General features: G+C 32.9%; 1 protein-coding gene across 2 annotated transcripts in view; it reads left to right on the top strand.

The window, feature by feature from the left end:
• The window catches only part of dpr13 (defective proboscis extension response 13), a 111,148-nt gene that overhangs the window by 83,755 nt on the left and 12,427 nt on the right, over window positions 1-14,966 (top strand). The window contains exons 3-6 of one of the 2 annotated variants that reach the window (XM_017606460.1): window positions 405-506; window positions 3,346-3,454; window positions 11,505-11,678; window positions 14,488-14,601. In XM_017606460.1, the coding sequence (XP_017461949.1) occupies window positions 405-506; window positions 3,346-3,454; window positions 11,505-11,678; window positions 14,488-14,601 (499 nt within the window). Of the gene's footprint in view, window positions 1-404; window positions 507-3,345; window positions 3,455-11,501; window positions 11,679-14,487; window positions 14,602-14,966 lie in introns of both variants that reach the window. The other variant, XM_017606452.1, reaches the window with a different exon arrangement.

Raw genomic sequence — 14,966 nt, forward strand, 5'->3', positions numbered from 1 at the left:
TCTCATTTCAAACACGTTTTCAGGCTAAGGGTTTTCAGAATATTCACTAAGTTTGAGTTTTGATATTACCCTACGGGACCTAAGGACCTGATTAGTCGCTCGCTTACGGGTAAATATCGAGGTGTTCTTGTTCCGGTTAATGCGCTTGATATGGAGAAAAAAGTTTATATATCTGTCTAAAACCAGCTTTTTTGTATGAAATAGTTATGAAACTTGAGTTCAAATACACTTATCCAGATACTACCTTTAATCAATAAACCATCAGTGTGTTAAATTATGTATCGTGTGTTTGGTTATAAAATAGGTTTCGGATATATTAACTACCTGTATAATTATTTAAATTACTACGTTCAATTAAGGCTTTTATATTTTTTATAAAAACTGGTTATTCTCTTTTATTTCAGGTTTCTTGGATACGCAAAAAAGATTATCATCTACTGACTGTGGGGTTGACCACCTATAGCAGCGATGAGCGGTTTAGCGCCACACATTTAAAACATTCAGAGGTAAAATCAATTAATAAAACTTTAAATTAATAAACGTTTTTTAATTTATACTACGTAATACGTAGCAAGTTATTAAAAATTGTGCATGTAGTTGCAAAAATATATATTTTATTGGGGATTTCGGTAGAGCACCCCTGCGGCAAAAATGTTTGTATGCGAAGATGTTTGTTTGAGGGCTTAAAACGAGCGTGGCAAATTTAGGACTAATGTTAAAAAAACGCAGATTTTATTGTCGATTTCGATAGAATATGCCTTCGTTAATATTATTTGTTTCGCAACTTTTTTTTTTTGTAATTGAAGAATCTCTTTGAACAGGGCGTTGCAATTTTAGGACAAAAATTAAAAAAAAAAATTAGAATATATTGTAACTTTCGGCAGAATATGTTTTTCCTAACAATATTTGCTCTGTAGATTTCTTTTTTTAAAAGAAGAAAGTCTTATTTTGAAATTATGTATTGCAAATTTGTATACTAACATTTTTTAGAAGCTACAGTATACGAAACAAAGGAGGTAGCCCGGCCATGCACTGCAAATGTTAGGTTTCGTACTTCACTGCGCATCTACATTTTACTAGATTTTTAAAAATATTAATAGCGTTGTCTTTGATTAAGTAATGTTGAAAATGTGAGCACTACAGTAAAGAACTATTTATTTTCGAAAATGAACTAAATAGTAGAGGTGTCGGCGTACACCTACATAGATAATACCATATAAGATTATTGGTGTTATACATATGTATGTACATATGTACGTTAGGCCTATGTCCTTTTTCCAAAAATAAATATAACATTGACGAGAGGACTGGTCGGTGACGAAAAACCCACAAAATTAATGTGTTTTGCTAAAAAATGCTGCCGTAGTGAAGTCCGAGAAAAAAATTTGTTCTGTTATTCTTCATTATTGGCACGGTAGCCACCTAAGCGATTTGGCCGAGTCCAAAATAGCACCCCCGTCGTTTCTCTTTTGTGCCAATTGGAAATTCCAAGTGAATCCAAGCCCTTCTCCGCGTGGTCTTTCCAACGTAGAGTAGGTCCGCTTTCCTTTTCCTCTGTTGTCAGCATCGCGACCCGCGTTGACTACTTTTAGCGCTGGTTCGTTTCTGTCCATTCAAATAACATACCCACCAGAAAATGCGCTTTGCTTTTCTATCTAATCCCGAGAAGGCGGAACAAGCATTTTTACCGATAATGTCAATGCCGTCGGCTTTCTGATCTCCAAAATCAGATTAAAGAAATCACACGAAAGGGAATCAGCTTATCTGAAACCCCGTTTGATATCAAACGGTTCAGTGAGGTCCTTCCCAATTCTGACAGAGCTGGAATTTGAGGTAGTGTGGAATTTTCATGGACTTAAGCTAAATTGTAGAAATTGTTGATCAACTTCAAAGCCAATATCTCACGAAATATCGATGTTAGCCATTTTTTGTAGGAAATTGAAAGTCCTACAAGTTTGTCATTTATATTTTTCTGTAGCTCTTGTTATTTTTGAGATATGGGCACAAAACGAGAATTTCGTGGAAAAATTGGGTTTAATGACCCGTACTACCTCGCTGATGGGAGTTAGGATTAAACCGCAATGGACACTTTTGTAGAGCATTCAATTCTGAAGAAAACCCTTCATTGACTGACATTTAACATTTTAAGAAAAAACTCAAAGTTTACGTGTATTTTATTGGGAAATCTTTGCACGCCTTGGGCGAGTACTTAATGTTAAAATTAAGGGTTAAAATTTTCAAGGAGATTTTTTTAGGTGTTTTCCACAAAATTTTTGAGGTAGGAGTAGAAAAAAGCAATAGTCGCAAAAAATTCGCGATTTTTTTAGCGAATTTCGACAGACACGTTATTTTTCTCATCATCACTCCTCATCCTCTCCTCATAGGAATATCTAACTTAAAAAGATGCATATGTCTAATGTACATATACATATCTAGAATTACTAAATTCATCCGCTGAACCGGATTCACGCATACGTGCAACACTTGCCACACGCGTGCATTTGTGAGTGATGTGGAATTGCATCACGAGCGCAATAAATGTTGCATGTTGCACATGTGGTCAGCACCGTTGGCCGCAGCCAGCAATGAAACGTGACTGACATTACGAAAAAGTCGCGCACACCAAACGCGAAAATCACCTAAAGCCTAGTGGGGTGGTGGGGTGTGGGCAGGGAGGTGCAAAAAGGGAAAATTACAAAACAGCAGCAGCAATCAGGCATCACAAATGTGACAAGCCGCATAAGTATATCCGCGACTGCCTGCTGGCGCGTGTGTGCGCGTGTTTGTATATAAGTGTGTGTGACAATTTACGCCACGTTGACACTTTGTTGGGGAAATGCCAGCTAAATCCGCCAAAAAAAAAGCTTGAAAAAACTGGAAAAAGCGCACGAAAATCTCGGCGAATTAATGTTGAAAAATCGATGTTTTCTTTTTTCTGTCGACTTTTTTTTTGTCACTGAATTTTTTCTCTAGCCGCTATTCCAGAGTGTACGCTAGTAGCTTATAGTCAACACTTTTTTCGTCATACTTTTTTTCTAATTTGAAGTTTTCTGCATTGTGCAAGTAAAGTGCATTAGTTTGTTAGAGACTCGCGCAACACTAGCCACACCAAAAATCCATTGCCACTGATTGTGTGTAACTTTTTATCCAACAGAAAAAAAATAAACATAACGCACATACATATATATTTTTTACAACTTTTTTTCAAACCCTTTCACATTTTTGCCTCTTTTCATGCTTGAATCAATGATCCACAATCGGAAACTTCGTCCTGCCATTGCGCTACTGCATTGCCTCGCTCCAACACTCGATTGTCCAATTGAATCGTGATGTGGCATGCCACAGGATTGGACGCTGCAAATAAAATTCGTGCAACTACGTGATGCTGGCGTCTACGAGTGCCAAGTGTCAACCCATCCGCCCACATCGATATTTCTGCATTTGAATGTTGTCGGTGAGTATCGCCAATATGTATTGTATGTATGTAGGTACATGCATACATACAAATATATACCAGTATGTAAAGTTGTAGGCGTGCTAGTTTGTTGGTATATATGTATGTCTATGCATGAATATATTGCAATTCTGTATATCGTGAAGAGCTGCGATTGGTATGTGTGTGCAGCAATTGATTGCATCAAATTTAGTTGATTGTCTGCTCTGCTGCTGCTACTCCTACTGCGCACTGCTACTTCTTAGTAGTGCGTGAAGACAGCTATTTTAGATTTGTGACCAAGCAAAGGAAATAACAAGTAGAGATAAAGTGAAAGAGCAAAATCATCAGCACGTTTCAGTCAGTAGATATATGGTGCTCGCTGCTGAATTAAGTTTACTGCAAAAATTCTGATTCAACAATGGGGAGTGGGGAGTCGTCAGAAAGGCGAACGTGTGAAGCTTAATGCTACGTAACACTCTATAAATAAGTTGTCTACTGAGTATGAAGGTTGCATGTTTATTTTGTATTACTACGTAAAGAAGATTTATCGTTGAGTACATACTCTTATCCAAGCTTATTGAATAATAAAATTGGTAAATTGGCTAAAAGCTCTATAACCTAATTTTTAATGAAATTGAAATCTGGCAACTTAGACGTTTATAAAACTAATAAGCATCAATATTAAAAAAAGTATTAAACGAAATGTTGAGAGTACTTTAACTAATCAAGAAGGTTATAAAAATAAACTTGCGTACCCCGAGTGAGACATCAACGTCGGACCACATGCAAATTTGCAGAAAAATCCTATAAATCCTACTAAAAAAAAAATTGAGTGCACTTTTGATTCTTTAAGGTGGAGGGCGGTAATAGTCCCATGTGCCCAATAATGGCTAATGATGTTTTAGCGGAGGACTAGGATCAGAAAACTGTTGAGTAAAGTAAAACTATGAGTAATTGGAAGACGCGCGTCACAAATCGGAAAACGCTAACGTGGTGAAAATTTATTTCGAGAGAAATCACTTGTATATCATTAAGCTTGTGTTGCTCCAACAGTCACAATGGCAGTGTCTCTGCTCACTAGAGTGCAATTCGATAGATCCGAGTTCGAGTTCTGGAGCAGCAGGAAATTTTTTTTTTTTCTTTAATTACATTTTTTTTATAATTTTTCATTTAATTTTATTCTAATTTGTGGATAGAATTATTTTAAACAGAAAAGTATATATTTTTTCATTAAATAATTTTTTTACTCTTATTCTATGTATCTTTTCTGTTTTAATAATTTTTTTTTTCTTTATTTAATTTTTATAACATCTAACTTTCATTGAAAAATAATGTTTTTTTAATGTTTTATGGGCTAAGTTTATTTTGTTTTTCTTAATACATTTTTTTCTTTATTATTATTTATTTTTATTTTGTTTGTATAACAAAGATATATTTTAATTTCATTTGATTTCTAGAAAATCCTTTATTTATTTTCCTTTTGTTCATTTAATTTTTATTTTTTTTTTTTTTAGTTTGTTCCTTTTTGAATAAATTTTTTTCCTGATTAAATTTTATTTAAATTTTTATTAGTTTAATTTAATTTCTAGAAACTCCTTTCTTTTGTTGATTTCACTTTCTTTCAATTTTTACATTTTATTGTTAAGAAAAATATAATTTTTTATTTGATTTCTTTTTGAGGATCTTATTTTTTTTTTGTCTTGTTTTAATTAATTTTTAGATATTGAATTAAGGAACATTTTATTTTTATTTTTAAATTTTCAAGCAAAATTTTCTTTTTTTATTTAATTTTTTCCTTTTTCAAACTTAATTTCTCTGTTTTATTGTAATAAAAAAAATAAGTTAATTTTTTTAATTTCATTTAATTTTAAAAATAATTTTATTAATTTTTGCTTCATTATCATTTAATTATTAATTTTTAATTGTTTTTCATTTATTTATTTTTTATTGTAAAAAATATATATGTAAATTTTTGTTTAATTTAATTTAGTTTTTAAGAATCTTGGTGGCGTTAGCGGATTTTGCAATTAGTCGTTCAAAGGACAGTGGTGAGTTGAAAGACAGTTGCCAAAATCACCCTGTTAAAGAAATCCAGGAGCGAAAACGATAGAAGATACAGAACACGCCTTTTTCGGGCTATATATGTATTTAGCGGGCTATTATGGGCCTAAATTTGGTGCGCCGACACTCAAAGAGAATAAAGCCTTGCAACTAATGTTACCACTTTAAAATGAGTGCAATTATCCTAGTTCGACTTTAGCTCATACAAATCGCCAGAACCTAACAAGATTTATTCTTATATCCAATAGTGAGAAACGAAGCATATAATCCCAGTCTTCTCAAAACTCCACAGAACATCAATCCCCAGCAGATAGCCCACGGTCGATATCTTGTTTTTGTCGTAGAAATGAGATCTTGAATACCTTTCTTCGTCTTACCAAGTGATTAGCCTCAGTTTTTTTTTTTTCTTAAAAGACATTGACAAAATCCCACAAAACAACAGGCCATTCAACCTGAGCGATCACGCTCTGAAAAGGAAATAATTTTCTTATCAAACTGGCAAATCTACTGGACTACTATTCGTAGCCTCATTTCAAATATTTGTAACCACGAGAACGAAAAATTGGGCTGATATAAGTATCTAATCTGAACTTAATACAATTGGTATCAGCGGATAGCTAACCCATCCTTTCAAAGCAGAGATTTCTGTGAGCTGGACGAATAAACGCCAGAACAAATATCTTTTCGCTACGAATGTATTCCTCTCGATATCCTCGCAATATTCATACATATGAATGATGAACAACGTAAAAATCATTAGCTTATACATTTGCTATAAATGTGCGAATATTTTAAATTATAAACTAAAATAAGCTTAGTTATAAAATGAAATGAAATCCCTTGTAAACAAATAACTGATTTATACAATTCACTTAAATATTTATAAATGTGCATTTAAGCATACATACATATGTACATATGTACATATATGTATCTACGTATAGGTATTAGTGAAACCATGCAACAGCTATCTGGACGGACATCCAATGTATATATTTGTATAGATTTTGCAAGGTGGAGGGCAAATCACGACATGGTAAAAAAAAGTGAAAATAAAGTTTTTCACACACACACACACACGTTCATTTAAAGCTTCGGTAGCTCATTGTTATAATACTGAATGCAATTTACAATAACCTAACAAAATTATTGTGTAAAAGAATATTACCGTTAAATCATTGAAAATTTTAACTAAGGCTTTTAATATTTATTTAGAAAGTACTCTAGCTTCGACCGTTGCATGCACTACTTAACTGCATTTTGCGCTTAATTGCAAATTATTTAAAACAATAGCATCCAAAAAACAATGCTATTTTGAATGCGCTTCATTAACGAAAATTTAATTTGTAAGCGCATAAAATGCTAATGTGTTGCCATGTTTCGCCAGCCCGCTGTTGCAGGTGTGTTTTTATTTGCGATCAACACACAGCTAACTATACAAATGCACGCTTGCAACAACAAAAGTAAAGTGCATATACACTATTTGTTTGTTTGGCATACTTTGTGGCGTAATCGCATATTCATTATATTCACCATGCTGACACACGCACGTACACACCAACGCAAATACACTATGAAACGCAAATAGACTAGACTGTACCAGAACAAAAAAAAAAATTCTCCGTACACACTTGAATTTAAGGAGTTGCTAAAAATTTTTAAATTTTCTAAAATTTTTTATTTTTTCTGGCCGATACCGCGCTTCGTAAATTTTTCGTCATTTCTTCGGAATGCACAGTCGGATCTCAAACTATGATATATGTACATAACTATGTATTTACTTCAAAGTTTATTGACGTCAAGTATCCTATTCTAGAACTATTAAAAAAAGGTGACCCCTCGGTTCGGCCAAATGTAGTTTTTTCTTTCAAAATTGCCTCACTAAACTATTTAGATTCGAAGGTATAAGGCGAAATTTTTTTTTTTTTTGCCTGTAACAGGACACATTCTAATGTGCACACCGGGCAGCATCCTTTTTTAAGTCGGACGGATTTCGTAAAAAAAAATTATATTATGTCTCAGATTTGCACCAAATTTTTTTTATAGGTTCTATAAATAATATAAGCTTACACATATTGGAGTAAATTGTTTTTCCTTTCTTTCTTCGGAGATATGATCTGTCAAAGTTTGGATTTTTTCGTGATTCTGACTAATCATGTACCTACTTCTTCAAATCGTTATATCTCTTCTGCTCACCATAAGGACTTCATTTTAACATCGTCTAAAAAAAAATGATATGGAGATATATAAAATCAATTCCACGTTCATGGAGGAGGGCTGCCACCTGTTTAAAAAATAAAATTCTGCTTGAATTAAGTTACCTATTTGTTTGAAAATTTTTACTTAACATTGGCAGGCCTAAATAAATTGCAGTTTCATAATATTTTGAAAAGGGTTACCACCTGTTTGTATAGTCAAACTTAAATTAATTATTCGCAAGCTATTTGAAAAATTAGAATATGGTTGTCAAAGAAAGAAACCTTCAGATTGAACATTTAGAATATTATTGAGGTGTTTTACTAGGGTTGCCACCCGATAAAAAATTGCATTCAATTAATTTAAATGAATTACTGCAATATGGGTGTCAATCGAAATGTTTTTGAAAATGGTTTTAGTTCTAAACTATATACGGTAGCCACCTGACCTGTTTGAAAAATCAAATTCTACTTGAATTAATGGAATTAGAGCATTGGAATATGTATCAATATATGGGTGTCAGAAAGAAGGGGTTTAATAAGATTTTAGCTGTAAACTAATTTAGAGAACGTTGCCATCTGTTTTAAAAGTCGAATTTAAATTAATTGTGCTCTAATTAAAGTGGCAAATGTAAGAGTGTAGAGCCCATAAAAAAATGTTTTAAGGCGAATCGAAGGTGTGACACCAAATTTGGTGTCCGATATGAAAAAGAATGGCTCATGTATGCTTGTATTCACATTTTTGTTTGTTTGGCAATGAAATACAAGTACATACATATATTTATGAGGCCACATTGCTTAGTAGAATTATTGTGCGCATTTAATTTAGGCCATTAATGTTGCTAATGCAACCATGTGCAAAATAAAATCGTAATAACAATAAATTTGAATTTGTATATTTTCTACAAATAGCGAATAGGAAATGTTTTAATGAGCAACCATAGATATAATTTACACATTTGCAAAAAGCGCGAAGAGATTTATTACAAATTTAAATATGCATTTAAATGGCGATGGGAATTTCATAGCCAACTCAAATATAAAACTCTCTGCTCTACCAGCGCCAACATTTAACCCTACTGCCAATGCACTTCATCTCTTCGGTTGGCAGCGCGCTCATGGCCACAAATTACTCTTTTTACAAACACACTTAATGTGGCGATTATATTTACATACATGCTGTCATATGTACATACATACATATGTTTTTGTGTAGGAGTGTGAGCTTATGCGTGGGTGGCCGTGCAGGCAAGTGCTACACCATATTGCCATACGACGCCAGTGACGCGTCCTTGAGCTCATTTTTTTAGTGCACTTAATGGCACAGCGGCTGCACGAGCATATGAGTTGGTGATTTTGTGATTATTTTTTCTGTTTTATTTACGGTTTGGTTTAAAGTTACTATGTATTTTCCCACTTTTTAGTTATATTGTCTAAAAAAAAGCAAGAAATATTTTGTCTTTTTTGAGCCTCTATATTTTAACATAAATTTGTATGCTAACTAACAGTAAAAATTTAAATGTATGAACAATAATATTTTGATAAAATAATTTAATTAAGGCTTAGACAGGAATGCTTGTTACTTGATAGTTCTTTCTTAATTCCTTTATTTTTAATTTTTTTATTTAAAGTTATAATAACTTTGTGCACAAGTGCGCTCGGGTATAAAAATACTTACTTTAATATATGTGAGCAATGAGCTTCTCAGATCAAACTCTGTGTAGTTTCTCGTTGTGAGGGTCAAACAAAAACTGAGTGTTTTTTTTTTGTATAGAACACTTCTAAACAGGCAGCTACTGAGCGTAAGCAAAGTTAACGGTATTAAATAGCATGGCGAGATAAAACAAAATGTGCTGGATATGCCTTACAGACCAGTTGCCGTCCGAGGAAGGGCTAAACAACAGTATATTTTCCATGTATACTTTTACTTTTAAGATCCAAGAAAAAAAACTATCAGATAATTTCAGAGACCGAACATAATAGTTATTGATAAAAATTGTCATGTAAAAATTCACTATGAAGGAATTGTTCCAACACTAAGTGATATATACCAATCGATTTTTTTTTTAACCGAGACTCAAATTTGGAAATAAATTTTTATTTGGAATTTTTATGCAACATTAAAAAAATAACAATTATTTTTGATTTTTATATTATAAATCCAAAATATCAATTGTTTTTGGTTTTACATTATATGTTTTAGATAACAGTTATTGAAAACTTTTAAATATAAAAGTCATCAATATAAATCTGTCACAGACTTTTATATTTTAAATCATTCGTTTAAAAGTCATTACCGTTTTTCGGCCAGTAACTGAGTTCTAATTATGACTTTTATAAAAAAAAAGCCTTCGATAACTGTTATCTAAGACATATAATTTAAAAATCAAAAATAACTGTTATTGGCAGATTATCGGGATAACAATCAAAAATTATTGTTATTTTGGATTTATGAAATAATAGTCAGAAATAACGGTTATTTAAGGAGTAATTAAATAAAAGTAAAAAAATAATCGTTAAAGAGCGATTTCTTAATAAAAGTTGTAACTGTTACGGTCTCTGGATAATTTTATTCTAACGATATTTACAGAGCAATTTGAACAAAAATTTAATATCCGCGTGTTGGTTTTAATACATATGATGTCAAAAAAATTTCAATAAGCCAGCATTTGTTAAGAAAAACACGCACTTGAATTCTAATTATTACTCAATGATAAAGTTTCAATGATAAGCCCATTTAAGCATCATCTCTTTTATAGTATCTAGTATTTAAAAGATAATTAATTGTATGTAATCCTATGCAATTGGCTAGATATTAAAATTTGAAATTCGATAATAATATTTTAAGAGTACGTGGTAATTAGAGTTAATTGAAAAATTAAAACACTATTTCTATGCAGTTATAAAACTAATGAAGTCAATGTAAGAATATGTTTATTGCTTAATTAAAAGTTATATTTTTTGTATATTTTTTTTATGACGATACGCAAACAAATTCGTGTTTTATACTGATTCCATAAATTTTCTCTCCACCAATGGCATCAAAAGTCACTTTGCACACTCAATTAAATCAAATGATGCCAAATCAGAAATCACATTTAACATAATTGAATCCGCGATGGCGGTGGGAAATGGTAAATGAAAAAAAACAGACAATAAAAGCACCAAAATCAAGTTTTGTGGTGCGTATAAATAAATGGGCGACTTAGCTAAGCGGATTAAACTGGTCGGAAGTACGGTTGTTTTGTTTGTATTTGCTAGTTTCCGCGCAGGAAAAAGTCAGATTAATAGTATTAGCGTAGCGTACGGTTGGCGCATTTGTGTTTGCGTATTTGCGGTGACCGGTAGCGGCAGCAATCAGTGTGAACTCAATTTCACTTTTGCATTTGGCGCTTAGCAGCACCAACGGATAGCTACGCATGTCAATCGCGCGAATAATGCAAATCAAAGCTACACGCACGAAAGTAGGCAAAAACAGGCAAACCAAACGCAAACAATACATGCAATCACATATCTGCACATGCATACATACATACATTTTCTTTCTAATTGCTTTCGATTACTAATTTTCGCCAAATGTATTTTCGATTTAATTTCATGGCTTTTCCGTCGTCGCATCATTGCCATATTCCAAACTATATGCATTTGATTTGATGCAACTACAAAAACAACAACAACAATTGCACTTTAATCAACAAATGCAATTCTGCGATTTTGCCGCGTCGCTCTATCGCGCATTACATGGCCTCTGCAATTGGCGACTGGACTGCCTTTGCCGCCTCGCGTTTTTATCCATTCAATTCGCTTAGAAGCACGCGCCGAAATTACAGGCCCGCCAATACGATATTTGACGCCTGGCTCTACACTGCGCCTGCAATGTCGTGTTGTGCAAAATACGGAGGCGTCAGAGTTTATATTTTGGTATCATGACAACCGCATGATCAACTACGACAGCGATCGAGGCATAAATGTTTCAACGGATCCAGGTGAGTGAGAAATTTAAAAATCATACAATTTAGATAAGTATTTACATCAGGCTGGATCGATTTTGTGTGGGTTAAATAATGGTCATTTGATTTTTGGGAACGTCCCATATATTATTTTTTATTTTGTTAAGCCTGTATTGCCAAGTCAGATTAAAAAAAAATTTTATCCAGCGCACAAGCGTATTGAAAATTACGAACATGGAAACCAAAAACAAAAAGTCTGTAAAAATGTCCAGTGGAATATTTAAATCGTCGTTATTTTCAGCGCATGTCAAATGAAGGCTAAATCCAATGGTAGTATTTCTAAAAGTACGAAAATTATGTGTTTTGCTATGAATTGAAATTAATCCCCAAAAGGGCAACTTTTTAAATTTTCAGAAAATCAATCGCTTTTTGGTGGAATTTCTGATTTGCGTTAACCAGAACAGTCCAATTTTTTTATTAATTTTTTTTAGTAACCGATTACTTAACGAGTTTAAAATTTATATGCCAAAAGATATGGAAGTCTCGCAAACTATATCCTCATGAAAAAAAAAATAAAAAAATAGTTTGGAATAAACAACCTATTGGCAGTCGAGCCTATGTTTTGGATTCTACCAAGTGATAAATCTGGAAAATTTTTCATTCACAATACATAAAAAAATAACTTTCGAATATCACTTGATCTAGAAAAAACATAAAGAGGGCCATATTCTATGACACAAATTTAAGTTTACTTGTTTTGGCGTTTTTTTTCTTTTACTTGAGCGTCCCAATAGTGTACACTAGTGTAGCAACGTTCTGACTTTAAACCTTTATGAAAAATTTAGCAACACTATTTCTCTTACTTCGAAACTTGGAATTCTTAAATGAACTAAGAACACCGAACAATTTCGATTTTATTTGAGTCAGATAGATAATAAAAGAAAAATGCCGTTATGCGCGTGACCTTTTTATATATATATTTATTTATTTATTTAGTCTATGGTTTTATAATAACATTACAGACTAGAAGAGTACAACATTAATTTAGAACTATCAGAAATAATTCATAAAGCTAAAAATAGGAATTCAAAAGATTTAAAAAAGCTGTCTTTGGGATTGAAAAGTCTACCTCGTCTACATTATTCGTGGCATTAAATTCACGAATGGCGCGATAAATCGGGGCATTGCTGGCGTATTGCGTTCTAACATTACAACCATAAAACGGAAGGAAATTTCTAAGGGATCGCCTGGGGACATTAAATCTTATCCTCTCTAACAAAAACGGACAATCAACAATGCCATTAATAATATTATATGTATACGAAAGTCATAAGACAGACCTGCGACTTTCTAAGGACTTGAGATTAAAAAGCATAAGACGTGAAGAATATGACGGCACGGGGTCTGAAAAGTTCAAACAGCGAAGGGCAAACCTGAGAAAAATTTTTTGAACACGTTCAACTCTGTTTATAGCATTCTGATTATACGGCCTCCAAATAAAAACCGCATATTCGAGATGTGACCCAACAAATGACGAATACAGTAACTTGAATGTATAAGGATCCGAGAATTTTGAGGCATTGCGTCTTACAAAGCCTAGAACAGAATACACCTTTGCAGTTACATAGCTAATGTGTTTATTGAAAGAAAATCGATCATCAAACACTACGCCAAGATCTTTTATCTCATCTGCACGATTTAGATCATTAGCCGATATATGATAGCTGGTAAGCAGAGAATTGGAAATTTTAGAGTACGTTAGTTGAAAACATTTACTAATGTTCAAGGAAAGGCGTGACTTCAGACACCACAAATGAAGCTTATCAATATCATCTTGGAGCCTAATTGCATCAGATGTGTTTTTAATTACAGAGAAAACTTTTAAATCGTCCGCATAAAGCAGAAATTTTGCAAAAGAAAAACAACTACTAATGTCATTGATGAAAAGTATAAAAAGTGGACCTAAGATACTACCCTGTGGCACTCCAGAAGATGGAACGAACGGGCTACAAGTAGCCCCGTCAATTGAGACAACACACCGTCTGTTACACAAGTACGACTCCAACCAACGCAGAAAACTAGAACGAAAGCCAATGCAAGCAAGCTTTTGAATTAATATACTATGTAACACTCTGTCAAACGCTTTTGAGAAGTCTGTATAAATACAGTCAACTTGAAAACCTAACGGAAAAGACTCGAAACAATATTCACTGAAAACAGCGAAGTCTTGTAAATTTCTGGCCTTTTAGACAAGCTTTTTAAACTAAAAATAAATAATTACGCTAATGTAGTAGTAGCTATGGTTGCCATATCATTGCGTAATTAGCATTTCCGTTTGACTTCAACGCGCTTGCAAATGCAGCGCATTTTAATAGGAAATCAATGAAAATTAAATACAAATTTGCACTTCTAGCTAATGGCACATGGCGTTGTGCACATACAAGTATTTTGTGTTAACTTAAAAATGTGAATTTCACAATAATCGAAAACAATAGTTACTTACCAAACCAACATAAAGTTTATTGTAGGTGTGCTTTAAAAATGTTTAATAAAATAACCGGGAATCGAGCCTGGATTTTTTATTTATTTATTTATTGTTTTTTGTTATTTATGGCCTTATTTATATCAATTATATTCAACAATTTTATTGGCCGTTTCCAATGAAAAACTTTTGTGTAAATTATTGTTCTTTTCCCACAAACGTTTTTGATTGGAAACAGCATCAAGCTCAGATTTCAAAATTGTTGAGTGTATTTATATTTAATACAAAAAAAAAATTATAAATCCTTTCCTTTGTTAAATTTATTAAGTAAACTTTTTCAAAACTATTTTCTATTTATCGCAGATTTCCAATCATCAGAGCTAACAATTCAACGAACACGGCGTGAGCATTCGGGAAATTTCACTTGTGTGGCTAGCAATACACAACCTGCAAGCGTGTTAGTGCATATTTTTAAAGGTAATACTAATTAATTGATAGTAAAATATCGGAAAACTCGGAAAGAAATCTTTTAATTAACACCGAGTCCTTCTGATTCGTATGGATTTCTGCTTTTTGTTGCAAAATACTTGAAAAGGATGGATATAAGAATTTGTTTTTCTCTCATGTAAAATTTGTAAAAATAGACTTAGCAACTTTTCACTTTTGCAGCCGATTACAGCAAGAAGCATCGGAAGTACGTATAGAGATAAAAATAGTATACTATGACAGGCATTAGCATAACGTATCACCAAATACCAGCTTGTGCCCAGTCTCTACGTTAATAGTGTCTTTCTTGTCTGGGTTTCCCGCCATAGGAAAATGGAAGACAATGAGGTAGGTGA

The sequence above is a fragment of the Rhagoletis zephyria genome, unplaced genomic scaffold, assembly GCF_001687245.7.
Source record: "Rhagoletis zephyria isolate East Lansing unplaced genomic scaffold, Rhagoletis_zephyria_1.1 Rzeph_scaffold_00161, whole genome shotgun sequence".
Lineage (NCBI taxonomy): Eukaryota > Metazoa > Arthropoda > Insecta > Diptera > Tephritidae > Rhagoletis > Rhagoletis zephyria.